Source organism: Prionailurus bengalensis, chromosome B3, assembly GCF_016509475.1.
Source record: "Prionailurus bengalensis isolate Pbe53 chromosome B3, Fcat_Pben_1.1_paternal_pri, whole genome shotgun sequence".
Lineage (NCBI taxonomy): Eukaryota > Metazoa > Chordata > Mammalia > Carnivora > Felidae > Prionailurus > Prionailurus bengalensis.
This window is the reverse complement of record NC_057355.1, coordinates 144,934,531-144,962,258: the sequence shown is the minus strand read 5'-3', so window position 1 is coordinate 144,962,258 and position 27,728 is coordinate 144,934,531. Positions and strand designations below refer to the sequence as shown.

General features: G+C 49.3%; 2 protein-coding genes across 4 annotated transcripts in view; one reads left to right on the top strand and one right to left on the bottom strand.

Moving 5' to 3' along the window:
- Positions 1 to 2,828, bottom strand: part of TECPR2 (tectonin beta-propeller repeat containing 2) — a 107,409-nt gene extending 104,581 nt beyond the window's left edge. For 2 of the 3 annotated variants that reach the window (XM_043557055.1, XM_043557057.1), the window contains exon 1: positions 2,711 to 2,828. The gene's annotated coding sequence lies outside the window, so the exon portion shown is untranslated. The remainder of the gene's footprint in view (positions 1 to 2,710) is intronic. The other variant, XM_043557056.1, reaches the window with a different exon arrangement.
- A 36-nt stretch (positions 2,829 to 2,864) lies between these two features.
- LOC122469570 (cyclin dependent kinase 2 interacting protein) lies at positions 2,865 to 26,578 on the top strand. Its single transcript, XM_043557059.1, has 5 exons — positions 2,865 to 2,973; positions 14,379 to 14,547; positions 17,410 to 17,539; positions 24,542 to 24,671; positions 26,099 to 26,578. Exons 1-5 carry the CDS (start codon positions 2,967 to 2,969, stop codon positions 26,299 to 26,301), a joined length of 639 nt encoding a protein of 212 aa, XP_043412994.1. The 5' UTR covers positions 2,865 to 2,966; the 3' UTR covers positions 26,302 to 26,578.
- The last annotated feature ends 1,150 nt before the right edge of the window (positions 26,579 to 27,728 follow it).

Sequence of the window (27,728 nt, the reverse complement as noted above, 5' to 3'; positions counted from 1 at the left end):
GCACAATGGGAATGAAGTCATTTATCTCCCAGACGAATGTCACTGCCCCGCTGCCGTGCCTGTTGGCTGGCTGGCCGGTGCACACAGGCTATAGCCTCACGGAAGCGTGGAAGGAGAACATTTTTTTTTTTTTAACTTTTTTTTAACGTTTATTTATTTTTGAGACAGAGAGAGACAGAGCATGAACGGGGGAGGGGCAGAGAGAGAGGGAGACACAGAGTCGGAACCAGGCTCCAGGCTCTGAGCCATCAGCCCAGAGCCTGACGCGGGGCTCGAACTCCCGGACCGCGAGATCGTGACCTGGCTGAAGTCGGACGCTTAACCGACTGAGCCACCCAGGCGCCCCGAACATTTTTTACAAAGATGTGTATCTAGCCTGGTGCCAGGCTTCCCTTCCTTCCACACACTCTACCCCGCAGCTGCAATGAGCTTCCCAGCACAGGCCCTGAACACACCAGGACCTGTTCGTCTTTGCAAAGGCCTCTTCCTCCCTTCCCGCCCCCCCCCACTTCCCCCCCACACACACACCCTGTAAGAACTCGTTCTCCCCTGGGAAACCTTCACAGCCTCTAACAGTTGGTCTTTCTCTGCTTTCGGAGAACACTGAGCACCTCGTCATCACACGGCACCTCATCTTTAGTTGTCTAGCTTCTTTCCTGGATTCTTTCTTCAGCCACATCCTTCTAGTCTACACACCTTGTGGTGCTTCGAAAGACCACTGGCGCATGGTACAATCAGCACTCGACACCTATTTGTAAACTAAGCTCTCAGAGCCCGAAGCCAGGATCCCCTAAGCATGATATTCCAAAACATAAGACCATTCTACCTCAGCGACACCCACCATCATGCAAAAACTCGTTGGTCTCTGAAGTCCAGGTCTTAGTGAACCCGACTACACACGTCGAACAACAGCTCACGTCTACCTCGGCAGAGCTGGGAACGCTTCCCTCCTGATTCTACCAAGCTCCTTGTGCTTCACTGTATCCAGAAATCTCTCCAGGATTGACACCAAAGCTCGTTTTCCTTATGTGTATAACTGTTACCTGATCGGCCCTTCACTTTTCCAAGTTCAATCGACTGCTCCTCCTGACGCCTGCTACCTTCCTTTTTTCCCCACGAAGTTCCAGTAGCCGTTCTGTCCAAACTACACGAAAGCTAATATAAAATAACCTTCCTCAAACCTGAAGTGTTACCTTTCTAAAATGGAAAGCAGATCCAGAAGAAGACAATCTTCTATTGAAAATGACGATGTGGCTACAAAATAACTTAAACCCAACAGAAGCTACTGGCTAGTCACTCCTCCAGGAGGACTATCCTTATCCCAACTTCCCCACCATGGTCTCGGGTAAAGCAGTCCCTATACCCGCACCTGCTGGTTCTCCAACTAGAAAGCTCCCTGAGGGTAGGGACTAGAACCACAGCATCCCTAGAGCCTGGTACGTGGCAGGCATACAAGGGACTCAAATAATACCTGCTGAATGAACCAACAAGGGATGTAAGTTGGGTTATCCAAAAAAACAAAAAACAAAAAAAAACCCCCACAAGGTCAGAGGCTTATCGAGGTGCACTCTGCTGGGTGTAAGAAAATACAAACAGCCTTGCAGCTTAGGAGACCGGGAGACACTGGTGACGACACAGAATACAGGGGCTTTCCTCCCAGGTTCTGCTCCCAGTGGGTTTACAGGAAGGGAGCCAACCCCAAGTGCAACTCATCCCTCCAGCAGGTAAGGCAAATGTGCACCCAGGCTGGGAACCCACATTCTGCCAACAGATGGAATAGAAGGAACGGGATAAAATTCCTGAATCTCAGCGGGAAAGTGAGGAAGAAAGGGCAGGAAAGAGAAACGGGAGGACAGCATGTGGGTAACTCAGCAGGGGCTACCCTTTACTGAAATGTATCAGGTGCCAGCCAGGCTCCGTGCTTAGCGCTTTACCCGCACGAACCCGCTGGATCCTCCCACCGAGACAGAGGTAGAAACTATTATCATCTCCGTTTTACAGATGATGAAACTGCAGCCTAGCGAGGTGGTATCACTTGCCCCGAGCACACAGCTAGGAAGGGGCAGTGCTGTGACCTGAACCCGGGTCTCACTCCACGGTACCCCATTCTTTACGTCGCAGGACCTATTCTGCCTCCCAGACCCTCAAACAGGACTGAGGAAGGAGTCCTTCATTTACCCATTTAACGAACACCTACTGAGCACCTAGTAGGTGTGTGCCAAGGTCTGTGCCGGCAGTGCTGGCGCGCGGAGGAAGGCACCGGACTGACAGGGTCGGGGGACAGAACGCAACGTCAATCACGAGACAGCGGCGCTGGGAGCCGCGGGCCGGCAGGCAGAGGGACGAGGGACGAGGGACGAGGGTGCGGCAGAGGGAGGGAAGGCGCGGAGTGGGAGGAGCGAGGGCCCGGGGATGGGGCCGGCCGGCCAGCGGGGCCGAGGACGTGTGGGCGACCACCGCTCCCCTCCGGGGACCGCTGGCTTCTGCCAGACCAGCCTGGCGCCTCGAGTGTTGTGGCATTCGGGCTCGGCCACCCGCCGGGGCGACGCGGGGGCCGGGAACGGGGGCGAGATGGGCAATGCGACCCTGAGGCGCCGAGGCGAGCGAAGGGAGGCCTGGGGGAGGTGTGAGCGGCGGCGGGGAGGCCGAGGAAGGGGCGCGGGCCGGGAGGCGGGGGCAGTGGGGCCCACGGCGGCGTCGCCGGACTCACCTCCCGCGACGGCCCCTCCGGACTCGTCGGTCCGGCTCGGCCGGAGGAGGCGGGGACGGACTCCGGGCCGCGGGGGCTGCCGGGAGCCCGTTCCCTGGGCAACCGGGCCGACACTGCCGAGCGACAGCCGGAAGCTGAGCGGCGGAGCCACAAGTGGCAGCAGGCCAGCTAGCTGAGCGCGGCGGAAGAGACGTCGGCGCGCTTCCGGCGGGCGTGGGCGGGGCTTCGGGCTCCTTCCCGGGATATCTGCGGACGCATGGCAGGTGCGTGCGACGGGCCAGCTCCCCGGGGCAAGGGAGGGTGTGAGAGTCACGGCTTGGCTCGCGGCCTGGGCCGGAGGCTGGGAGCTTCCCGGCCTGAATGGGGGTCCCTGCCTTGGCCCAGCCCAGCCCAGCCCGCTGGCCCCGCGCAGGCTCCGCGGTCGGCCCGGGAGCCCGTCAGTTTTGCCGCGCCTCAGTTTTGTCACACGTGGAACTACTTGATGTATGCAAAGGAGTGTCGGCTGATCCAGATACCAAATTGTGATTCTCATTACAAACTAGAATTAGCGGAGCACATTGGGTGTCAAGCCTTGCATGCCCAGCTGCTCCCAAAACCTTCCCCTGAATTCCCCTCAGGATTACCGGTCACAGAGCTTTTTTGCTCATAATAAAAGCTGTCATTCAGCGAGTGCTCACCATGTGCCAAGTCGTGTCCTTAGTGCTTTATGGGGGTCAGCTCATTTGAGCCTTACAGCGATCCCATGTAGTAATGTGAACAGATTGGGAGCTGAGGCCCTGGAGGGATAAGTGAGGCAGCCACTGTGCTTTATCTCACTCTGCTCTGTGCTGGGACTCCGATTACTGGTCTCTTTACCTACTAGCCTGAGTTTCTTGAAGTTAGAACTTTGTCTTAGGTTCCTAAATCTGTGCTGGTGTGGAGCAGAGAATGAATCAGATGTCCTCACCCTCAAAGAGTCCCTACTGGAGAAGAGTAACCCTTAGCAGATTATAGTACAGGTGGTAAAAACTATTTCCCCATTTAACACAGGCTATTCGGCACCTACTATGTGCCGGGGTTCTGAGAGGGAACAAGACGCAGTCACTATCCAGTGTGCTTACAGTCTAGCAGGGAACATAGATATCACACAAGCAAATACACCACACTAGTGAGTGCCGGTGATAACGAAGAATAGGTTGTTTTCAGACATCTAGTGCAATGACTCCTGGAGGCAACCCAACCTGGGAGATCCAGAAAGATTTCTTTGTGGAAGGAGGGACTTTCTGGAAGCCTAAATCAGATCATGTCACTTTCCTACTCCCAAGTTTATTGTTTACTTTCCACTGCCTTGGAATACATCTAAACTCTATCTTGGTCTGTAAGGTTCCAGTTGCTTGACTGCCCCCTCACCTACCAGCCCCCCCACGCCATTCCATTCTAGGTGATGTGGGGTGATCAAGTACAACAGTCGAGAAAGAATCTTGAGATGTTGTATGGTGCAATTGTAAGTTTATGTAAGTAACATGGGGTCAGGACCCCTGGGGCGGAAAGGGCTGCGCTTTTTGCTGTATGAAGCTGGTAGTTGGTCAAGGGGGAGGAGACATGGAGGGAGTGTTTTGTCCTAAGTGTTTCTTTGAATTTCTACTCATAAAACTGCTTTCACAAGATTTCTCTGGCGTTTCTTAGTTTGATACTGTCAGTGAGATTTACAGGCAGTCATGAGATGCTTTAAGAAGGTAGCAGCCAGCGCATATTGGATCGTTGATGAACTATCCTTGCTGGTTAGCCTTCTGGGCTAAAGGTGAACATTTTTCTGCTTCCATTTCTCATCATAGCCACACTGCTCTTTCTCAATTTTTCAGACTCACCAGGCTCATTCTCAGATAGGACCCTTGCTGTTGACCTCTCATCCTTCAGATCCCAGCCTAAATGACACCTCTTCAAGGGCTCACCCTAACACAAGACCCCATTTTCTTTTCCTTTTTTTTTTTTTTAAGTTTATTTATTTATTTTGAGAGCGTGAGAGAGAATAAGCAGGGAAGGGGCAGAGAGAAGGAGAGACAGGATCCCAAGCAGGATCCGTGCCATCAGGGTGGCCGATGTGGGGCTCAGACTCACAAACTGTGAGATCAGGAGCCAAGATCGAGAGGCAGTTGCTTAACTGACTGAGCCACCCAAACACCACCGATTCCCCATTTTCTTTTCTATATGACACTCACCATGGTCTAAATTGATCATGGTCATCTAGTTGTCTATTATCCACTTCCTGCTTGGAAAGTAAGTTCCATGAAAATAGTCCTGGTAGGTCTCATTCAGTCACTTCATCCCCCATGTTTGGCATATTGTTGGTACTCACTAATGTTGGTTAGTCATATAAGTAAAAAATAAAAGAAAAACCAGTATGATATTTAAATAAGCAGAGGATTGGGGCGTCTGGGTGGCTCAGTCGGTTCAGCGTCCAACTCTTGATCTCAGCGCAGGTCATGATCTCACAGTTTATGAGATCAAACCCCACATTGGGCTCCACACTGGGCATGGAGCCTGCTTAAGATTCTCTCTCTCCCTCTCTCTCTCTCAAAAAAAAAAAAAAAAAAAAAAGAAAGAAAGAAAGAAAGAAAAATAAGCAGAGCCTTCGGGATACTAAGCCAAGGGTATGGGGACACACACAGACAGGAAAAATATTCTAGGTCAACGTCAGAACTTGCACAGAGCTAGCACTGAGGCATAGAGAGCAAGCAGGAAGAAGCTGGAGAAGTCGTAGACAGGACTTGCGTAACAGGCTGTGCTATTGTGGTTTATAATAAGTAAATATTTGGTCTTTGTCCTGTTCTTGGCACAGAGCTAAAACCCTTGGCATCACCGAAAGTGTGAGAGTGATGTCTTTTGTCATGTTAATGCCGTGACTTTTGGAAAGCCCCTAGGTGACCTTCGGTTGGGGGCTGCTTGCCCCAGCCCACCCCTGTGAACTGGTCTTGTGATTAAAAGGTTGGAACTTTCGGGCCCCTCTCTCTCCCCTGCCCACCCCGTAGGGAAGAGGGTCAACACCCAATGATTTAATCAGCCATGCCTATGTAATGAAGCCTCCATAACAGCCCAAAAGGATGGGATTGGGGGCAACTCCAGGTTGGTGAACATGGTGAGTACTGTGCTTGGAGAGCATGGAAACTTTCCACATACCTTGCCCTATTCATCTCTTCCATCTGGCTATTTCTTTCTTTTTTTCTTTTTTTTTAATGTTTATTTACTTTTGAGAGAGAGAGATAGAGCAGGAGTGGAGGGGGAGAGCAGAGAGAGAGGGAGATCCAGAATCCCGAAGCAGGCTCCAGGCTCTGAGCTGTCAACACAGAGCCTGATGCCCGGGCCCACAAACTGATTCAAAGTCAGCTACTTAACCAATTGAGCCACCCAGGCGCCCCTCATCTGACTATTTCTGATGGAAGAAAATATAGATATAAATTTGCCCTTCAACTAAGACCATAAATGTGTTCCCTTTAAACAAAGCAAAGAGCAATTTTATTTAAGTTAAAAAAAAAAAGAATTTAGTCAGCCATAGCAAAGGAATTACAGTTTGGGACAGGCCAGCTATGGCGAACTATAGGCAAGTTCAAAGAGACAAAGGGAAGGTCAGCTTTCATTAGGTTTTAGGAGGAAATTGAGGAGAGTTGTTGTAAACCAAAGTTTATAGGACAACAAGAGTTGGCAGCTGTGGTCGTTTCTGCACCGTGGTTTTGCTCTTGGCTACAGGCAGTGGTTAGTGCATTATTGCTAGGGCAGGGAGGGATCTTCCTTCCTTTTCTTAAAAGCAGGAGACAAATTTCCTATGTGAAATATGCCCTCCCTTGTTGAGATCATTCTTATCTTCCTTGTTCCTGCTGGTTGTGCAGGTTGCAGCAAGTGGTGCCCCCTCTCCAGGGCTTCCTGACCCCATTTTAAATGAGGTTTCCTGGGGCATCTGGGTAGCTCAGTCAGTAGAGCATATGTCTCTTGATCTAGGGGTCATGGGTTCAAACCCCCCACATTGGGTGTAGACCTTACTTTCAAAAAAAGAATCTTATCACTAAATGAGGTTTCCTTTATTTTCACACTTCCCCCTTTTGATCAAGATCTTTGTTCAGTAGCATCACTTATCGAGAATCAGGTTTTCTTAGATGCCTGGATGGTTCTGTCAGTTAAACATCCAACTCCTTTTTTTTAAATTGTCTTTTATTTTTTTAATTTATTAAAAAAATTTTTTTTAATGTTTATTTATCACTGAGAGACAAAGAGAGAGCATGAGCATGCGAGGGGCAGAGAGAGGGGAAGACACAGAATCTGAAGCAGGTTCCAGGATCCGAGCTGTCAGCACAGAGCCTGACGCGGGGCTCAAACTCACAAACCGTGAGATCATGACCTAAGCCCAAGTCGGATGCCTAACTGACTGAGCCACCCAGGTGCCCCTTTAATTTATTTTTTAATATTTATTTTTGAGACAGAAAGAGTACAAGTGGAGGAGGGGCAGAGAGAGGGAGACACAGAAATCTGAAGCAGGCTTCAGGCTCTGAGCTGTCAGTATAGAGCCTGATGTGGGGCCCGAACCCACCAACTGTGAGATCATGACCTGAGCCGAAGTCAGGGTACCCAACCAACTGAGCCACTCAGGCACCCCTAAACATCCAACTCTTGATTTCACCTCAGGTCATGATCCCAGGGTTGTGGGATCCAGCCCCAAGTCGGGCCCTGTGCTGAGCTTAGAGCCTGCTTAAGATTCTCTCTCTCTCTTCCTCTGCCCCTACCCTACTCTTGAACACACACTCTCTCTTTCAAAAATAAATAAATAAATTTTAAAAAATAAAAATAAAATAAAATGACTACTGGCAGTGCCTTTGGCCAACATGGTTAGAGGGCCTGTGCAGATTTTGCCAATTACATGTTTATGATGCCAGTTCAACTAGCCCTGTGGATTGAGAGTGGTAAGCATAGTGAAAGTGTTGTAAAACCAGACGAATAGCACAGACTGGTCGCATCACCCGACCAGTGAAATGAGATCCTTAGTCACTATGAAGTTCAAGGGTGGGTCTCCAGGTAAGGATGATCTTTTCTTAAATTTTTTTTTTTAAACATTTTATTATTTTTGAGACAGAGAGAGAGAGAGCATGAACAGGGGAGGGTCAGAGAAAGAGGGAGACACAGAATCTGAAACAGGCTCCAGGCTCTGAGCTGTCAGCACAGAGCCCGACGCGGGGCTCGAACTCACGGACCGCAAGATCGTGACCTGGCTGAAGTCGGACGCTTAACCGACTGCGCCACCCAGGCGCCCCAAGGATGATCTTTTCTTATAGAATTTTAGCTGCTGGGGTGCCTGGGTGGCTCAGTCAGTTAAGCATCTGACTTCAGCTCAGGTCATGATCCCATGGCTCATGGGTTCGAGCCCTGCGTCGGGCTCCGTGCTGACATCTTGGAGCCTGGAGCCTGGTTCGGATTCTGTGTCTCCGTCTCTCTCTGCTCCTTTCCCGCCTGTGCTCTCTCTCTAAATAAATAAATTTTTTTTTAAAAAAGAATTTTAACTGCAGAAGAGGCAGTATGCTTCCTACAAGGAAAAACCTCAGTCCAGTAAGAAAACATACAACCCGTGGCTAAAACATTTGTATCCTTGAGACTGGGGGCGGGGGGGGAAGCTGAATAAAATCCACTTGCCAAACCTCGGATGGTCCATTGGGCAATTAAAATGCCCAGGGGCGGTGTGGACAGGTTGTCCAGCATTGCAATTTGGTGCAGGTGGGACGAGCAGAGCAGGTGCTTTATGGCCTTATCACCTTGCCCATAGTATTGATTTACAGAGGTCATTTTATCAGCGCAGCAATGGCTGCACACACAGCGGTCAGTAATGGGAATTTTAGAGTCTCTGGCAGGACTGGATTGCTGTTCGGCCCAAACTCTAGTTTGCACAGGGAAGGCAACAGGGGTCCCGGGACTGTCTCCTCACTGGCCTGAGCCAAAAGGGTGGTGATAGGAATGGCTCTGTGGCAAGGGACAGAGCCTGGTGCCACATGGCCTGTTGGCCGGAATGCCCTGTGGAGTCGATGGTGGTCCCTGTGTTGGGGGTGAGTCCCCCAAGGGAATTCCCTTCCTTTTCATATATAAATGGAAAAAAGGGAAGTGGATAATTGGGGTGTCCAAGAGCAGGATGTTTATTGGGGTTTCTTTTAAGGTATTAAAAGCCAAGTCATCCTGGGGTGCGTGGGTGGCTCAGTCAGTTAAGCGTCAGACTTCAGCTCAGGTCATGATCTCGCAGTTCGAGAGTTCGAGCCCCACGTTGGGCTCTGTGCTGCCAGCTCAGAGCCTGGAGCCTGCTTCGGATTCTGTGTCTCCGTCTCTCTCTGACCCTTCCCCACTTGCATTCTTTCTCTCTCTGTCTCTCTCTCTCTCTCAAAAATAAATAACATTTAAAAAAGCCAAGTCATCCTGACCTTCCCAAATAATGGGGTCAGGGATCCAGTTCTAATAATAGCCAGTCAACCTGAGAAAACCCCATTAACACGCTTAGTTTTAGGTTTTGGGAAGCTCAGAATGCAGTGAAGGCTACCTAAATCCAAATGTGGACCTTGTTTCAACTTCAGATGCCCTAAATATTGAACCTGGGTTTGAACTAACTGCAATTTTCCCTTTAAGACTGCATGTTCTTTTAAGGCTAAAGGTTTCAACAGGTGGATGCTGTCCTCCTGTGGGGAGGCTTGGGAAAAGGCGGAGGAAGCACGTCCCGTAGATATTGTCACAAGACGGCGCCTCCAGAAAACCTCGTGTCATCTAAGTCAGCTCTCGGGGTTCGTGAAGAACCCTGGGTCGTGACTGTCCTGGTGTCCTGCTGTCCCACCCAGGCGAAGCAGAGAGATTGGCTGGCCTTATCCACAGACATGCTGAAGAAGGTGCTCTGTAAACTGGTCACCGTGAAAAATTTGCTTTCGGTAGGGATAGAGGCTAATAAGAGTGTGGGGATTAGGACAAGAGGGTGGTGAGGGAGGTCGGTGTTATTTATGGCTTGGGGTTCTTGGACAGACCTCCCTCCTCAGCCACTGGGTCTTCTTACGGGTAAAATAGGGGTGTCGCTGGCCCTACCACAGGGGATGAGACCCCGAGCCTCCTGATGTTCCGTTAGCATCTAACTGCCCTCAGAGTGTCTTTGTTTACAGTGCTTCCGTTAATTCCGGGGAGAGGCTCTGAGGGGTCTGTTGGGATCTTAATGGGAGGCGTGCTGTGGATCCTGCCGGGAGCAGTGGAGGATTTTGCCCATACGGAGGGCGGTAGTTGGTCCAGGAGGATCATACGGCTGGTGTCCTCGGAATCGGCTCCAGTGCGGTCGGCGACTGAGCAAATAAAAGATGTTGAAGGGTCACGGGATTCACCAGGTTGGCTATTTTGGTTGCCACTGTCGGATTCTAGAATTCCTTCCCCCTTCCGGGAGAAAGAGATCCCAGCGTACTTCTCTACGAAATTTGGGCCCGGTGAGTGTACAGAGGCCGAGGAACTAAGGAGAAAAGGTGGGCATCTCTTAGAGGGCCTGGGCAAGAGAGACCAGGTTCAGAGACGGGACCCTTTCGAGGTTTACTAGAGACCCTCCCCTCCCACTTGAAGGGTGTTAGCACTCCGAGGCGGGGGCTGCTTGCCAGTAGCGGGGTTGAGCACTGAGTGTAGCTCTCGCGTCCGTAAGGACAGAGAGACCTTCATTCCCAAGGATCTGGAAAGGCTGGTCAGAGGGTGGAAGGCGGCTGGAGCTCTTAAGTGTCCAGCGGTCTTTTTCCAATGGCCTGGCTTTTTACAATATCGGTAAAGATCGGGACGCTTTTAGTTTTGCTTAGGGGCCTCCATTTGTCGGAGTTGAAAATTATGGACCACACGGTTCTTCGTTTTTGTTGAATCACCCAGGGTGCAGGCGAGCCGGCTGGCTACTTTAACTGGGTCTGCAGTGGACAAGCTTCCCATTCCGTCCCGGCCCTCTTAACTAGAAAGGGAAGATCCCAGCTCAGCCCATTAATGAACACAGAGTTAAAAACTGCCCAAGTGGATTCAATGTTTAAAGGAAGACCAGAATTTTCTTTAAAAACAATTTGGAGCCAGCTATTATAATCCTCCATAGACAGGTTCATTGGGCTTTTGGATATAAGCCTGAATCTTACCGTATTCAGCAGTTTGGGGGAAAGTCCTAGGAATTAACTCGGAAAGTCATTTAGCAACCGCAGGAGCTCAATCATATAGCAAGGCCAGGGATAGTACCCCATCTGTGCTTCTAGACTCTCTCTGTGTAGCTGGGGCACAGAGGTGCACGAACACCTGCCTCCAGGGCTTGACCGCTCCCTGCGGGGTTCGACCACTCCCTGCTGACAAAATCCAAAGACCCGAGAAAGGAGTGGTGAGGACACAAGACAGGAGTGTATTTCTCGGCAAAGCCAGGAAGACAGCAGTCTAATGTCTCAAAGACTGTCTCCCAAGTGCTGAAAATACTTGCAGATTTATATAAGGAAAGTGTGGGGCAGGGGGTCGGTGGGTGTGAGCAGGTGGGCAGTGAAGGTCAGGTCCGTCATTGTCGTGGGATCAGTCATGAGGGGTCTTGCTGGCTTGGGGCAATCCTCATTGCTTGAGGGGCAAGTTCTGGTTCCCATCGCCGGGTACTTTGTCAGCTGGCTCTTTTGCCTGAGTTAAGAGATAAGCTGGAAAGAATTTAATCATTTAGGAAGTAAAAGACTGAAGTCAGATTGGAGGTAATCCTCATTCATCGGGATTATCCCAATGGGCAGTGTTCATCCAGGGCTCGGACTGGCCCTCAACAAGTGTGTGAAATAGTTGATACGAATCTGAGAAACTGGGTTGATAACTTTGAATAACCGTATTAAATAACTCAGCGAATCTATGAGGATCTGTGAAGATTGTCGGCAAATCTGAGATTCCCAAATCTCACTTTGAGAAAGTCTTTTTTATTTTTTCTTAGAGAGAGAAGAGAGAGAGGGAACACGAGCAGGGGAGAGCAGCAGAGGGGGAGAGAGAGAGGGAGGGAGGGAGGGAGGGAGGGGGAGAGAGAGAGAGAGAGAGAGAGAGAGAGAGAGAGAGAGAGAGAGAATCTTAAGCAGGCTCCACGCTCAGCAGTGGGCCCAATGTGGGGCTCGATCCCACGACCCTGAGATTGTGACCTGAGCTGAAATCAAGAGTGGGATGCTCAACCAACTGAGCCACCAGGCGCCCAAGAAAGTCTTTGACTATGGGTCGTAATTCAGCTTTTGTCCAGGGAACATGAGAAATTGGGAATTTAGCATTTGGATCCTCAGAGGGTCTGACTTTCATGGGCAGATTTTAGTAAGTTTAGGAGAAGAAGAAATGGGGAGAGGTCCAGAGAGAAAGGGAGGAGGTTCAGACAGAGGATTGAATGAGGAAGTGGAGGGTATAAAGGAGGGGGGCCATGTTGGAGGGAAAGAGGAAGGTGGCTGTTGGCTTTGCGTACGTAAGATGGCCATCATGTGCTCTAAGACTAAGAGGCCTCAGAAGACTTTTGCCTTCTTTCAATTGTTTGTTCCACTTGGTTAATTTGGGATTGGTATTTTATAAAGAGGCGACTTGAGAGTCCTGAATATGTTTATAAACCTTCAGGTACTCATTAAAATAGGCATCCCTCGTAGGCTGCTTAATCTTAGACTGAGAGCTTTCTAATTAGGTTCTGAGAAAAGTTGGGGAGATCAAGAGGTCGCCATCATGGCCAATGAAGTTTTAACTTCTCATGGGGCGCCTGGGTGGCTCATCTGGTTAAGTGCCTGACTCTTGATCTCAGCTTGGGTCTTGATCTCAGGGTTATGAGCTCAAGTCCCGCATTGGGCCTCATGCTGGGCGTGAAGCCTACTTAAAAAAAAAATAGTACCCAGCGTGATGAGCACCGAGTGATGTGTGGAATTGTTCAGTCATTATCTTGTACACCTCCAACTAATATAACACTGTTAATATATTTGAGAATAAATAAGGGGCGCCTGGGTGTCTCAGTCGGTTAAGCATCCGACTTTAGCTCAGGTCCTGATCTCGCAGTTCGTGAGTTCTAGCCCCACGTTGGGCTCTATGCTGACAGCTCAGAGCCCGGAACCTGCTTTGGATTCTGTGTCTCCCTCTCTCTTTGCCCCTCCCCTGCTCATGCTCTCTCTCTCAAAAATTAAAATAAACACTAAAAAAATTAAATTAAATTAAATTAAATTAATGAATAAGCACACGAAGAGGGAAGAGCTTTAAACATAAGATCAGCTGGGGTCCCACAGGGAGGACCCTTCTGAGAGAATGTAGAGAATCAAGATCCCATTACTCAAAATCTGAGGTTTGGAAAATGAGCGAGTACTTTAAACAGATCCCGAATTAAGTGGAACGCTCCACCAAAGGGAGAAACTCAAAATCTGAGAGACTCTGAAGGAGTTAGCACAATGGTGCCCTGCAGATGACTCCCTGCAGCCTGAGGGTGATCGTCCCCTGGGGTCATCTCCTTTGGCCCCCAGTGTAACCACAAAGCAATATTAACTTTAAACAGAGCAAAGAATCACTTTTTGTAAAAAAAAAAAAAAAAAAAGAAAAAGAAAAAGAAAGGAAAGGAAAGGAATTGCAATTCGGGACAAGCAAGCTATGGTGAATAGTGGGCAAGTCGGAAGAGATCAGGTTGCTTTTTTTTTTTTTTAATTTTTTTGAATCATTAAAAAAAATTTTTTTAATGTTTATTTTTGAGAGAGACGGAGCATGAGTTGGGGAGGGGCAGAAAGAGAGGGAAACACAGAATTCGAAGCAGGATCCAGGCTCCAAGCTGTCAGCACAGAGCCGGACGCAGGGCTCAAACCCACGAGCTGTGAGATCGTGACCTGAGTGGAAGTCTCATGCTTAACCAACTGAGCCACCCAGGCGCCCCTTAATTTTTTTTTGATGTTTACTTTTTTTTTTTTTCAACGTTTATTTATTTTTGCGACAGAGACAGAGCATGAACCGGGGAGGGGCAGAGAGAGAGGGAGACACAGAATCGGAAACAGGCTCCAGGCTCTGAGCCAACAGCCCAGAGCCTGACGCGGGGCTCGAACTCGCGGACCGCGAGATCGTGACCTGGCTGAAGTCGGACGCTTAACCGACTGCGCCACCCAGGCGCCCCTGATGTTTACTTTTGAGAGAGAGAGAGAGAGAGAGAGACAGAGCATGAGGAGGGGACGGGCAGAGAGAGAGGGAGACACAGAATCTGAAGCAGGCTCCAGTCTCCAAGCTGTCAGCACAGACCCCACGCAGGACTCAAACCCTCAGGCCATGAGATCATGACCTGAGCCGAAGTCGAAGTCGGATGCTTACCCGCATGAGCCCCCCCGGAAAGGTCAGCTTTAATTAGGTTTTAGGGGGAAGTGGGGGAGTGTGGAACACAAGTTCCTTGGAGAAAAACACGTGTTTGAGGTTCTCATTGGCTGCAAGTGGTGGTTGGGGCACTGTTGCTGAACGGGGAGGGATCTTTCTCTCGAAAGCAGATAATGAGATTCCTGTGCGGAAAATACCCTCCCTCGTCATAATAATTCTTGCCTTCCTTCTTCCTGCTGGCTGGCCTGCAGCTAGTCATGTACGCACGACAGCTCGCCTTTCAGGGCCTCCCGACCCCGTTTTAAATGAGGTTCATTTTATTTCTTTTCACAGATTTCATGATAATTATGTTTCTTTTACTCCCCATCAGGAAATGCTCTCGGAAGTATAACGCCCAGAAAACCTGTCTTATCTGTCAGTGCAAGAAAAATTAAGGACAATGCAGCTGATTGGCATAACTTGATCCTGAAATGGGAAAACCTCAATGACACAGGTTTTGCTACTGCAAATAATATTGCCAACCTGAAAATCAGTTTATGGTAAGTGCATCCAGAGCTCCTCATGCTCTAAGTGCTTCACCCTGGGACTCTTTTTTTTTTTTTTCTTTATGTCTGTTTTATTTTGAGAGACAGCGTATGCACGCACAAGTTGGGGGAGGAGCAGGGGAAGAGAGAGAGCGAGCGAGAGAGAGAGAGAGAGAGAGAGAATCCCAAGCAGGCTCTGCACTGTCAGCACAGAGCCTGACATGGGACTCGTTCCGACAAACTATGAGATCGTCACCTGAGCCGAAATCAAGAGTTGGATGCTTAGTCAACTGAGCCACTGAGGTGCCTCCCACCCTAGGAGTCTTTTTTTTTCTTTTTTTTTTTATGTTTGTTTATTTTTGAGAGAGCATGAACTGGAAAGGTGCAGAGAGAGAGGGAGACACAGAATCCGAAGCAGGCTCCAGGCTCCAAGCTGTCAGCACAGAGCCTGACGAGGGGCTCAAACCCATGAACCATGAGATCATGATGTGAAGTGAGGTCGATGCTCAACCGACTGAGCCACCCAGGCGGCCCCCTCGAGTCTCTTAGGGTTGCAAATGTAGTCTTTATCAACATGCATAAATAAATTATTTTAAGAAAAAGAGCAAGGAGCAAAATGACGTATGCACATATAAACTGTATATGTCCATTTTAAGTACAAAATTATGCTACATATTATTCATGGTTATGTACGTATATAAAAGTATAAAAACGGATTGGAAGGACACAGGCCCAGTCATGAAGCTCACACCTTCTAAGATGAATGAGCGTTGGGTGGGAGATCAGTAGAACTTTGACTTCATAACAATGCACTTTGTTTCTGTGATGTTGTGATTTATACTAAGACATATCTGTTCGGTCTCCGTCCCTGTTCCTGGCACGTGGCTCCTAAAACCCTGCTGATTCCCTAACGGGTGAGAGCTTTTGTCCTCCAGAATGATCCAGGTGGAAGGAATGTCCTGTTATTCCTAACGCGTTCTTCCCAAACCCCCTGAGTTAATGTTAGGGAGGTGACTTCCGGAAAGCCCCCTGGGAACCAACCAGGGGATCAGAGGGCATGACTTTTCAGCTCCACTCAGGGAGGGGCGAGGGACTGGAGGTTAAGTCAGTTGCCAGCGGCCGATGATTTAATCAATCGTGCCCACGTAACGAATCTTCCATAAAACCCCAAAAAGACAGAGGTTTGGAGAGCTTCTGGTTTGGTGAATAGTAACACTTCCGCGTGCCAGAAGGGTGGTACCCAGGCTCCGCGGGGACCGAAGCCTCGTGCTCAGGACCCTTCTGGACCTCACCCCATAAACCTCTTCATCGGGCTGTTCCTTCATATCCTTCAATATCCTTTGTAATAACCCAGCAACCTAGTAAGTAAACCGTTTTCCTGAGTTCTGTGAGCCGCTCCAGCAAATCCTAAAGATCCAAGGGGGCGGGTCATGGGAACCTCTTACTTATAACCCATTGGTCAGAAGCACAAGTAACAAACAACATGGACTTGTAGTTGGTGTCTGAAGTCGAGCAGGGACAGTCTTGTGGGGCCGAGCGTTGACCTGTGGGGGTCAGAGGCTGTCTCCAGGTAGATAGTGTCTAAATGGAGTTAAATTGTGGGGAGCCCCGCTGGTGTGGAGCACCCCACTCCCCACCTTTGGTGACCATGTGTCAGAAGTCAGCTGGAGGATGGGGAGTAGAGGAGACACAGGAGTGTATTTTTCCTTAGCAGTTTTTTTCTTTTCTTTTTCATAAGTTTATTATTTTGAGAACGAGTGGGGTGGGGCAGAGAGAGAGAGAGGGAGAGAATCCCAAGCAGGCTCCATGCTGTCAGCATGGAGCCCGCCATGGGGCCCGAACCCGCAAACTATGAGATCATGACCTGAGCCAAAATCAAAAGTTGGACACTTAACTGACGGAGCCACCCAGGCCCCCTCCTTAGCAATTCCTTTAAAAAAGACAGGAGTCGTTGGGGTGCCTGGGTGGCGCAGTCGGTTAAGCGTCCGACTTCAGCCAGGTCACGATCTCGCGGTCCGTGAGTTTGAGCCCTGCGTCAGGCTCTGGGCGGATGGCTCGGAGCCTGGAGCCTGTTTCCGATTCTGTGCCTCCCTCTCTCTCTGCCCCTCCCCCGTTCATGCTCTGTCTCTCTCTGTCCCAAAAATAAATAAAAACGTTGAAGAAAAAAAAAAAAAAGACAGGAGTCATGAAAAAAAAAATGCTGGCAGTTACCACTTCCGACTGGGAGATTAGTTTCATTATTTTCTCCTACATGTATATTTTTTATTTCTCAGAGTTAGGATTCTCTGTTCCTCTGTCATCATCCACGGACCAGAGTTGAGAGTCTCTGGGCCCGGCCTGTCCCCCTGGCTCTCGCCAGTCCCCGGCGCACGTCATGCGCCCTGGCCCTCCGCTGCCTTCCCCCCTCTTCCTGCCGAGGTCCACTCAGCAAGAACCAGCGGTTCACCTTCCTGCATAAGGCGCTCTCTGATATTGTCTCTTCTAGTTTCGTGTTTAGTTTTTTCCTGGAAGTGTGGTGACCCCACGAGCTAATTTCATGCCCCATAGGCCACAGCATTCAGTTTACCAAACGATTTCCAGACAGCGAACTCTGGGAAAACGGTCATGTCTCTTTTGTCCGTGTACATCGAGCACGGACTCCCCTGGGCCAAGCGTACCACGGGGCTGCATTCAGCCGACTTACTCCAGTGCAAAACTGGTGGACGTGTTCCTCGTGGACAACAGTGATAAGTAAACATACGTCACAATGACACGAAATAACACCTGTACCAAATGCCTGACACAGTTGCGTGGATATAGCACTTTTTGGGTTTGCCGTAATGAGATGAGGTGCCTTTCAGAGAGTACCGTGTTCCCCCTCTTTTCCATCTTGTCCAGGAGTGAGGACAAGACAGAGCTACAGAGCAGCAGCCCGGCTTGCGGGGAAAAGGCGGGAAGGACGCTTCCGGAATATAGCAAGGAGCTAGAGATGCTGTGTGAGGAGCTGCAGACCACCTTCAACGCTTTGGTGAGATCCAGAACCCCTGACCACCTGTGCTTACAGTCCCCGAATCCCAGGGGTGTATCTCGGAAGGTGTGGACGCTGTGGGAGATGCTCTCCTCTAGACACTTGCTTTTTCCTCCTCAGCCTTCTCCATTGGTGTCTTCTTCCTGCCCCCTAAATCTCGACGCTCCCCAAGGTGCTGTCCTAGACCTTCATTCTTTCAGCCCTGTGTGATGTCCTCTGGCTCTTTTGCCTGAGTTAGGAGATAAACTCGAAAGAAGAACATAATTGTTCAGAAAGTACAGACTGAGGTCAGAATGGAGGTAGTTGAAGTCTGTCAGCATGGCCGTGTTCCAATAAAACTTTATTTATGGACACTGAAACTTTAATATATCCTTTTCGTGTATCATAGAATATTCTTTTTACATTTTATTTCAACCGTTTGAAACTATAAAACCCATTCTTAGCTCTTGGACCGCATGAAAGTAGGGTGTGGGCTGGATTTGGCCCGTGAGCCCTAGTTTAACACATGATAAATGCTCTTTAATGTCTGTTTAATGAATTAATGCCTGAGTTCCCGTGCCCACCGTACCTGCCCCCAAATGTACACAGCTCCCATCTCCATACTGGAACTGGAGTAACTAGAACTTACCTACGAACATAGAAAATCGTTATGTATGAACTGTATTTGATGGAGGTGTTTCTGATACGTAACGTGATTCCTTGCCCATTAAACAGGAATATGTGGGGTATAATTGTCTTTCCTTGAGATACCGCTTGTTCAGATTTAGGGTTCCAACTATTATAAAGCTATCAGTTTAGAAGAATTTCTCAGGAAAGAAACACTATCCTCTCATATCAAATCAATTGCAAGATGCGTTACGGTTTCAGAAGCAGTGAAATGAGAAAATAATGGTAAGTTGAGGACACTTTGGCAAGGTGGTCTTTTCTTTGTGATTGAAATCAGTACTGTCTTCGGGATATTTAGGATGCTTATGGGGCTACATAGCAAACAGTCTCCTAAAGGATTCGGTTTTTGTAACTGTCCTGTTTGCCTTCTCTTCGCCGTGGGGTGGTGCTGTGGTGAGAAGCAGATAACCAGACAGGCGTCAGCGACTTGGTGTTGACCCCCACTCACAGGAAGGCGGGAGGATGAGGGCTGTGGGCTCTGTGAGATCTGCTTTCTTCATCGTATCCGTGCTGTGTCTCTGGCAGACGAGGTCTCGACGCAGCTCCGGGGCCAGTGGGGAATTAACCCAGGCAGAATGAGCCATCGAAACCTAAAAGTAGTAAGTTATGCCAAACCGCCCACTTATTTTGTTTGTTTCTTCCCAAATTAACCCATTTGATCATGGCAAATATTTTTGCTGGAACAAAAAAGCAGGCGCACATATTGTCCCTGAAAGAGAAGGAACCGCGTGGCTGAGTTCTGGTGTTGAAATCATTTCAACAGCCAAAGAGCTAGACGCGTAATGCTTGGTTAGGTGCACTTCAGCCCCGATGGCCTCGTGGTCTGTCGTTTCGATGCACCCCCACCTCGCTCCATAGCCTCCTCGTCCCTCGTTCCCTCCCTGAGATGTCACAGGATCTCAAAGCTATGTTAGAATGAGAAACACTTCCAACACTTACTAATGTGACTTTTATAAAATGTAAAACGATCTGAAAAGATTTTGTTTTTAAATTTTTTCTTTTTTAACGTTTATTTATTTTTGAGACAGAGAGAGACAGAGCATGAACGGGGGAGGGGCAGAGAGAGAGGGAGACACAGAATCGGAAGCAGGCTCCAGGCTCCGAGCCATCAGCCCAGAGCCTGACGCGGGGCTTGAACTCACGGACCGCGAGATCGTGACCTGAGTTGAAGTCGGACGCTCAACCGACTGAGCCACCCAGGCGCCCCAAGGATTTTGTTTTTAAATGCCACTTGGGTCTTGTTAGCGCACATTCTCATTTAGAACTGTATCCAGAAGCACATTAGGAAAAAGTTTGGGAAGGGGAGGGTGTGATTGGTTTTGTTTATCCGTCCTTGGTTCTCCCCATTCTTCTTTTTTTTTTTATGTTAATTTTTAATTTTGAGAGAGACAGAGCGTGAGCGGGGGAGGGGCAGGGAGAGAGGGAGAGACAGAATCCGAAGCAGGCTCCAGGCTCTGAGCCGTCAGCACAGAGCCCGACACAGGGCTCGAACTCGGGAACCACAAGATCATGACCTGAGCCAAAGTCGGCTGCTCAACCGACTGAGCCACCCAGGCACGCTTGGTTCTCTGCATTCTTAAGGGGCAGGCTGGTGCCCCGGGACCCCTTTTTCAGCCCCACTCACTTGCACTGAGGAGAGACTGGGAAGACATTAGCAGGGAGAGTTAAGGTCCAGAAAACCCAGCCAGCAGGCTCGATGGACGGAGCAGCAGCAGATGAGACGTGGAGAGCCTTGCCCTTGGTCCCCGGGACCTGCGGCACGGGTCCGCGTGAAAGTAGCCGCTGGGTTATAGGTGAGCGCATGCGCGTGGTCAGCCAAGTTCCCGAGATCTTCAGAGGAAGGCTGGGCTGTGTCTGTGACAGCCAGGAAAATGATGGGCCCACCCGTCCACGTGGACCGAGAGACCATGGATGCGCGTTCAGAGTGTCCTGATGGGGATCTGAGCGGCGCTGGCCTCGTCAGACAGGAGTAATTGGAGGAATTGGAGTTTTCACCCACAAAAGGAGGAACCCGTAGACTAAACAGCTGCCATGAAAGCCAGAAGCCACCCCAAGGGAAGGAAGCCGTACGCTGGTTTCCTGAGGCCTCTAAGGGGCCCGGGGAGACCCCGCTGGGATTGGCAGAAGCTTTGGCTCCCACCAGAGAACAATATGGCAGGTCCTGTCCAGAGCTGGGGGTGCTGTGTCCCGTCACTGGAAATGAGCCCCTCAAAGGCTGTATGATTACAAGGACCATGGAGGAATTAACCCCTGGGTGGAACTAGATCCGCGTACGCACGTGTCCTCCATTCTCACGTCTGCGTCACAGTTTGTATCAACCCCATGCTCTTTAGTTACTTAACATTTGCCTATAATACAATCAAAATCATGTTAAAAAGACATTAGCTGAATATGGCTTCCCCATCAAAGTCTTTGAGCCTGGGGCTTACCTTCTTTTTCCTAAAAAAGGAAGGATTATTTCCATAGAAGGCAAGTGTGAGTGACGGGGAGGGTCATCCTGGCCCAAGCCAGTCACCAGAACAGGAAGACCGGCCTCGTGGTGCAGGGTCATGAATGCCACAGCTGGGCGAGTGGCCTCGGGAAGAGGTAGGCCCCTGGTCTCTATGGTCTCCCCAAGCCACAGGGTCCTGAGACAGTGAATTTATTCTGTATGTTTTTTATTAACACTTTATCTTTTAGGACAGTTTCAGATTTACAGAAAGCTTGAGCAGATAGTAGGGAGAGTTCCCATAAACGATCCCCTGCCTGCACCCTGTTTCATACATTACTGTCCTGCGTTTCACAAATTTCATTTGTATGCTACCTACGTTGTAGTTCATGAGCCAGGATTGAACGTTGTTAGTCAATGAAGGCTGTAGTCTGTTCACATTTCTTTTGTTTTTTCCCTAACGTTCTCTTTCCATCCTGGGAGCCCTTCCCGGACGCCACAGTAAATGGAGTCATCATGTCTCTTTAGACTCCTCTTGGCTGTGACAGTCTCACAGACTTCCCTGTTTTTTATTATTTTTTTAAGTTTATTTATTTTGAGAGAGAGAGAGAGAGAGAGCACAAGCCGGGGAGGGGCAGAGAGAGAGGGAGAGAGAGAGAATCCCAAGCAGGCTCTGCACCGTCAGCCCAGAACCCGATGCAGGGCCCAAACTCACGAATTGTAAGATCGTGACCTGAGCTGAGATCAAGAGTGAGAGGCTCAACGGATTGAGCCAGCCAGGCTCCCCTTCCCTTGTTTTTTATAACATTGACAGTTTTGAGGAGTACTGGTCAGGTGTGTTACAGCTGGACTTCAGTTAGAATCCGTCTGATGTCTTTCTCACGGTTTGATCAGGGTTGTGGGTTCTTTGGAAGAAACCGCAGAGATGAGGTTCTGTTCTCACCGCATCCTGTCAAGGGCATGGACGGCGACCATGACGCAGCACGATGGGTGTTGACCTTGATCAGCTGTCTGGGGTGTGGTCAGGTTTCTCCTCTGTAAAACTCAGTCCTCCCTCCCCCCCCCCCCCACTGTCCTCTCTAGAAGGAAGTCACTGCAGCCCACGCTTGAGGAATGAGAAATTCTGCCTCACCTCCTCAAGGGTGGAACATGTGCATGGATTATGTGGGCATTGGAGAGTTGTCTGTTGTCCCCCACCTGCTAATTACTGGATCACTTGTTTCTGGCAGTGTGGACTCGTGTTCATTTGCTTTCCACTTGGGGCTGTAGCACAGAAGCACCGCTTTCCTTTGTGCCTTGAGTTGTTCCTGCTTTGGCCACCAGGGGTTCAGTTGGCTCCTGTGTCCCTTTGACATGCTTCCATCGTTGTGAGTTTTCGGTTTTGGTCTTTTTGAACACTTCCTTACTCTCCAGCCTTCCAGGATGTTCTGGGCCCATCTCATGTATTTCCTGCCTCGGTCCCAGGATCAGCCATTTCTCCAAGGAGCCCTGGTGCCTCCCACTGGAGGAACCAAGATCGGGGCGCTGGCGTCAGGCACTGAAATTCTCTGCTCCAGTGAATTTATTCTAGTTTGAAGTGGTTTGGAAATAAGTTCTCATTCTATGTCCAAAAGCAAAAAGCTGGTGTCATAAGGGTGATAATGTTATTTTTCCTGCTCTACTCCAGCTTTTTAGAATGTTTTCCCAGACTCGGCTTTTAAATGTCTTTAAGGAATCTGACCTCGGTGGGGGACTTTGAGACACCCCTTGTCCTAAGCTGGATGAACATTCTGGAGTTTGGTCTGTGGGAGGAGGTGGACTGAGGTGGAGCTGGGGGATGGGCCGCCACTCATGCCCTGGAGGCTCAGGGCTGCCCACCGCACATCTCCCTTGACTCTGTCAATGACCGAGCTGAGCGTGGGCACCGCCGACCTAGCATCAGACCCCCAGGATTGTCGTCGCCCGCTCTCCTGATCATGTATAAGCTTTTCTTTGAATTGGGTGGCAACAGGGAGCTGCTGAAGGACACAGAGACCACGGGATGGCATGTCAGGAGACGGGGGGGGCGGGGGGGGGGGAGGGGGGGAGGCGTGGCTTGAGGTGCTGGCTTTGACCTTCTCTAGTTCGGCAACCCTGAGAATTGTCCCTTCTGTAATGCAGAAGTGCTGAGTCCTACCTCTTGGGGTTGGGCCAGGTGAAATACCGAACCTCAAAAGATTGGGGAAAGGCGTGCAGTCCTTTAAGAATGAACGGTAGCAGAGCTCGGTGCACATCACTTCGGGTGTGACTGGAGGGCAGCTGCAGGGCCAAGTGCAAGGAATTACGATTTTGATGATTTACGTATCTGTTCGTATTTACGCGCGTACATAAAGATAAGCGTACGTAGGAATTAGAAATGTGGTCTTAAATCTGAAGTCTTAGTTACTTTGCCCCTTACCTAACAGAGCCTTCGATAGCCCCAACTGGGTGCTTCACACACACTAACTTAGTCCTCCTAACCGCCACGTGAGAGCAGGCACTTCGTCAGAGCGCTCTGTGCTGGCTCAGCTGAGCAGTGGTGACGGGCCCGTGTCCTCGGCCACTGCCCTGCACACGACGCGGTGAGGGAGCTTCCTGCAGAGCCCCTCCACCCCACCCCGAGGCACCATCAATGTCAAGTCCTCCCCATTTCCTTCCCGTGTGAAGCGTGCAGCTCTGTGATGATGGTTTTATAAGCAAGGAAACAGCCTCAAGCTTTCAGTATACTCAAAGGCAGTTAATAAAAGTCAGAAATATGGGAATGCAAGCTGGTGCAGCCACTCTGGAAAACAGTATGGAGGTTCCTCAAAAAACTAAAAATAGAACTGCCCTACGACCCAGCAATGGCACTACTAGGCATTTATCCACGGGATACGGGTGTGCTGTTTCGAAGGGGCACACGCACCCCCATGTTTATAGCAGCCCTGTCGACAATAGCCAAAGTATGGAAAGAGCCCAAATGTCCATCGACGGATGAATGGATAAAGAAGATGTGGTGTGTATATATATACACACACACACACACACACACACACACACACACACAGTGGAGTGTTACTCGGCAATCAAAAAGAATGAAATCTTGCCATTTGCAACTATGTGGATGGAACTGGAGGGTATTATGCTAAGTGAAATGAGTCAGTCAGAGAAAGACAAAAATCGTATGACTTCACTCATATGAGGACTTTAAGAGACAAAACCGATCAACATAAGGGAAGGGAAGCAAAAATAATATAAAAACAGGGAGGGGGGACAAAACATCAGAGACTCATAAATATGGAGAACAAACTGAGGGTTACAGGAGGGGTTGTGGGAGGGGTTGTGGGAGGGGGATGGGCTAAATGGGTCAGGGGCACTAAGGAATCTACTCCTGAAATCATTGTTGCACTAGATGCTAACTAATTGGGATGTAAATTTTTAAAAATAAAAAATAAAATTTAAAAAAAATCACAAAAGTGACCTTAAAAAAATAAATTTCAAAATGACCCCTAAAAAAAATTAATTGATTAATTAAGTAAAATAAATAAATAAAAGTCAGAAATAAACTCATTTACTGCCTTTTGTCCTCTCAGCCCATAAAGGCAGAACCTGACTTGAGATTCCTCCAGGTCTTTGGTGCAAAAACATTCGTGCCTTCGGAAATCTCGGTGAAGTGGGACACAGCAAGCTGTCTCTTTCCGGCACCAGAAACCCAGGGTTTATTTTGAAGTCGTCCAACTGAATGAAATCGTAGCAACTGCCTACCTCCATATCTCTCCCTGGAAATTTGCTGCACGTGGAGTTTCCAGTGTTGAGTTACTGGACTTTGGGTCTCACCAGACTTACACTTCTTAGCTTGGAAATCTTATGGAATCAGAGACTAGAGTAGATTTCAAATAATGTTCTCATATTCCCAATTAATATCTTTTCAGGCCAAAATACAGACGAAAATGGAAAAGCTGTCTTCAACTACCAAGGGAATTTGTGAACTAGAAAACTACCATTATGGACACGAGAGGCAGCGCCCCCTCCTGTTTCACACGTGGCCCACAGCCCAGTTTTGTAAGTAGTTCTTTCTGAGTTGATTCTCAGGAGTTGAAATTAGGAGAGTATCTGTGTTATTTATTTTTTTAACATGTATTTTTGAGAGAGACAGAGTGTGAGCGGGGGAATGGGCAGAGAGGGGGAGACACAGAATCCGAAGCAGGATCCAGGCTCTGAGCTGTCAGCACAGAACCCGACGTGAGGCTAGAACTCGGGACTGGCGAGATCATGACCTCGGCCGAAGTCAGACGCCCGACCAACTGAGCCACCCAGGCACCCTGAGAGTATCTGTGTTATTTCAATCTGGTACTTGAAGAGGCTGACAGGCTTTGAAATTCAATTCGAGAGTGTCCATTGGAAGGGAAGGAGGTTGGGGGCATCTTAAAATGGGCTTCTTGGCTCTAATAATCAGCAAAGAATGTTAAACATAATTAGAGACACATGAAGCCAGTTACCCTTATTAGCCCCTTAAAGCCAATGGGTCGAGGCACTCAGCTGGCTCAGTCAGAGCATGAGACACTTTGATCTCAGAGTCGTGAGATCAAGCTCCATGTTGGGCATAGAGATTACTTAATAAAAAAAATAACCTCAACAACAACAACAACAAAATGGGTGGAATCAATTCCACCTCCTCTGCAGAGGCAGAATTTTCTTCCTTTTGAAGAAGGAAAGAGCTTTTTGGGTTTTAAGTTAAAACATAAGTTGAGGGGCACCTGGGTAGCTCAGTTAATTAAACGTCCAACTGTTGATTTCAGCTCAGGTCATGATCTCATGCTTTGACACATTGAGCCCCGTGTCAGACTCTGTGCTGGCAGCATGGAGCCTGCTTAGGATTCTCTCTCCCTCCCTCCCTCCCTTCCTCACTGCCCCTCCTATGCTTGTGCGTGCTCCCTCTCTCTCTCTCTCTCTCTCTCAAAAATGAATAAACTTAAATTAAAATAAAATAAAAGATAAATTGAGGTCAGTTCAGCCAGCCCCATGGAAGAAAAGTAGTGGGAGCATGGAATCCATTACTTAAATAAGTTCCATGAGATCACGATTACCTTTAGCTTTGTTGGTTCAAAACAAGGGCCTAGCCATGTGATGCCGATCTGAGACCTCACTTTCAAATGAGGAAGAAAAGGGTAAAACCATTGACCTGTGATGTGTTACTGGAATATTACCAGTTTGAGGTGAACCTCCTGTTCATAATCCTCGCAGGAAGTGAAGAGTTGAGCAGAAAAGGTTATACTTGTTAATTTCATGAACCTTCTCGCGCTATCTGATCCTGCTAGTCTGCACGAGCCAGAGTGATAAATACCCACAGGTTCCTTCTTTATCTCGGGGCTCCTGCCGAGGCTGGCATTCGAGGAGGAGCTTTCCAGAGCAGTGCCTCCCCCACCCCCACCCCGGGCAGGAGCACTGCCGCGCGTTTCTCTTCTAAAGGAGACAGACGTTCGTTTCAGACGAGGTTTCCCGCAAGCTGTCCGACATGTACCGGAAGGAGCTTCTCCTGAAACGCACCATCACCGAAGAGCTTGCGCACGCCGTGGACCGCGACCTCACCCTGAGCTACCTGTCAATGTGGCTGCACCAGCCCTACGTGGAGACCGACAGCAGGCTGCTTCTGGAAAGCATGCTGCTCGAAACGGGGCACCGAGCACTGTGACCTGCCGACACGGCCCGGCCCGAGCCTCCGGGCTCCGGGCCCCTGGCCGCTTCTGTGGCCGCCACGGTGGACGGTCTTTCACGGGAGGCCCCGTGCTGCACCCCGGGAGCTTGCCCTGTGCGGTGCTGTGGCCGCCCGGCGACCCTAGGGTCTCCAGGTCGGACCATCTCTGCAGCTCCCGGTGGCCTCTCCAGACACTCTCCAGACACGCTCAACGCGTGCCTACTGGGAATCTGGCACCCGAGAGGATTCTACAGGAAATAAATGAGTTCCTCAAGACGATTGAGTTATCTTGTTTTTGTAACTTAGGTGTATTTCACATACCATTTAGATAGAAAACCCCTCGTTTAGTATTCTCGGTACCTCTCTGTATTACTTAAATTTTGATGACGTTGCATTCGTTTTGTAATTACAACCAATGTTTAGAATACCATAGAGGTGGGGCGCCTGGGTGGCTCAGTCGGTTAAACGTCTGACTTCGGCTCAGGTCATGATCTAGCGGTCTGCGAGTTCGAGCCCCACATCGGGCTCTATGCTGACAGCTGGAGCCTGGAGCCCGCTTCTAGTTCTGCGTCTCCTTCTGGCCCTGACCCTCCCCTACTCACACTCTGTCTCTGTCTCTCTCAAAAATAAACATTTAAAAAGCCATTTTTAGAATACCATAGAATTAACTGAGTAAAGACGGCATCGGCAAAACTACCTACAAAAAAAGTTGCCTGAAAAATAAAACAAAACGCATTGCCTGTATTTGCATACTGAGGATGTGACAGGCCACTCGGTTCCTCGGGCACAAGTTCTAGAGTCTGACAACATTACAACATGTGCAACCAAATACGGGGGGCTCCATCCTACCATCTGCTTCCCAGAAACAAATGGAAGAAGCTTCACGCTACGGCGTGGATGTGACACATGATCTGGGGTGTATCCTCATCTGACTGATGCCCCCACGCCCCAGAAACAAGTGCTTCCCAGGGACAGAGAAAATACCGGGGACAGGGACTTAGTTTGGGAGAAAGTGGGGCTACCTGGCTGTGCAAACTGACACATCAAGAGCGCTGAAAGGCAACGTTCCTGGGGTGCCCCGGGGGGCTCGGTCGGCTAAGCCTCTGACTTGGCTTCAGGTCATGATCTCGTGTTTCATGGGTTCGAGCCCTGCATCGGGCTCCCCCTCGTCGGGCTCTGTGCTGACACCTCGGGGCCTGGAGCCTCCTTCAGGTTCTGTGTCTCCCTCTCTCTCTGCCCCTCCCCCACTCGCTCTCTCAAAATAAATAAACTTTTAAAAATAAATAAGTAAAAAATAAGAAATAGCAAAAAAAAGAAAAAGAAAAAAAGAAAGCCAAGCAAATGAAAAAACCCAAGGCCGTTCTCTCTAGGGAAAATGAAAGCTGCCGGCAAAGTCCGTGTCATCCTAGCGCGTCACCAGACTC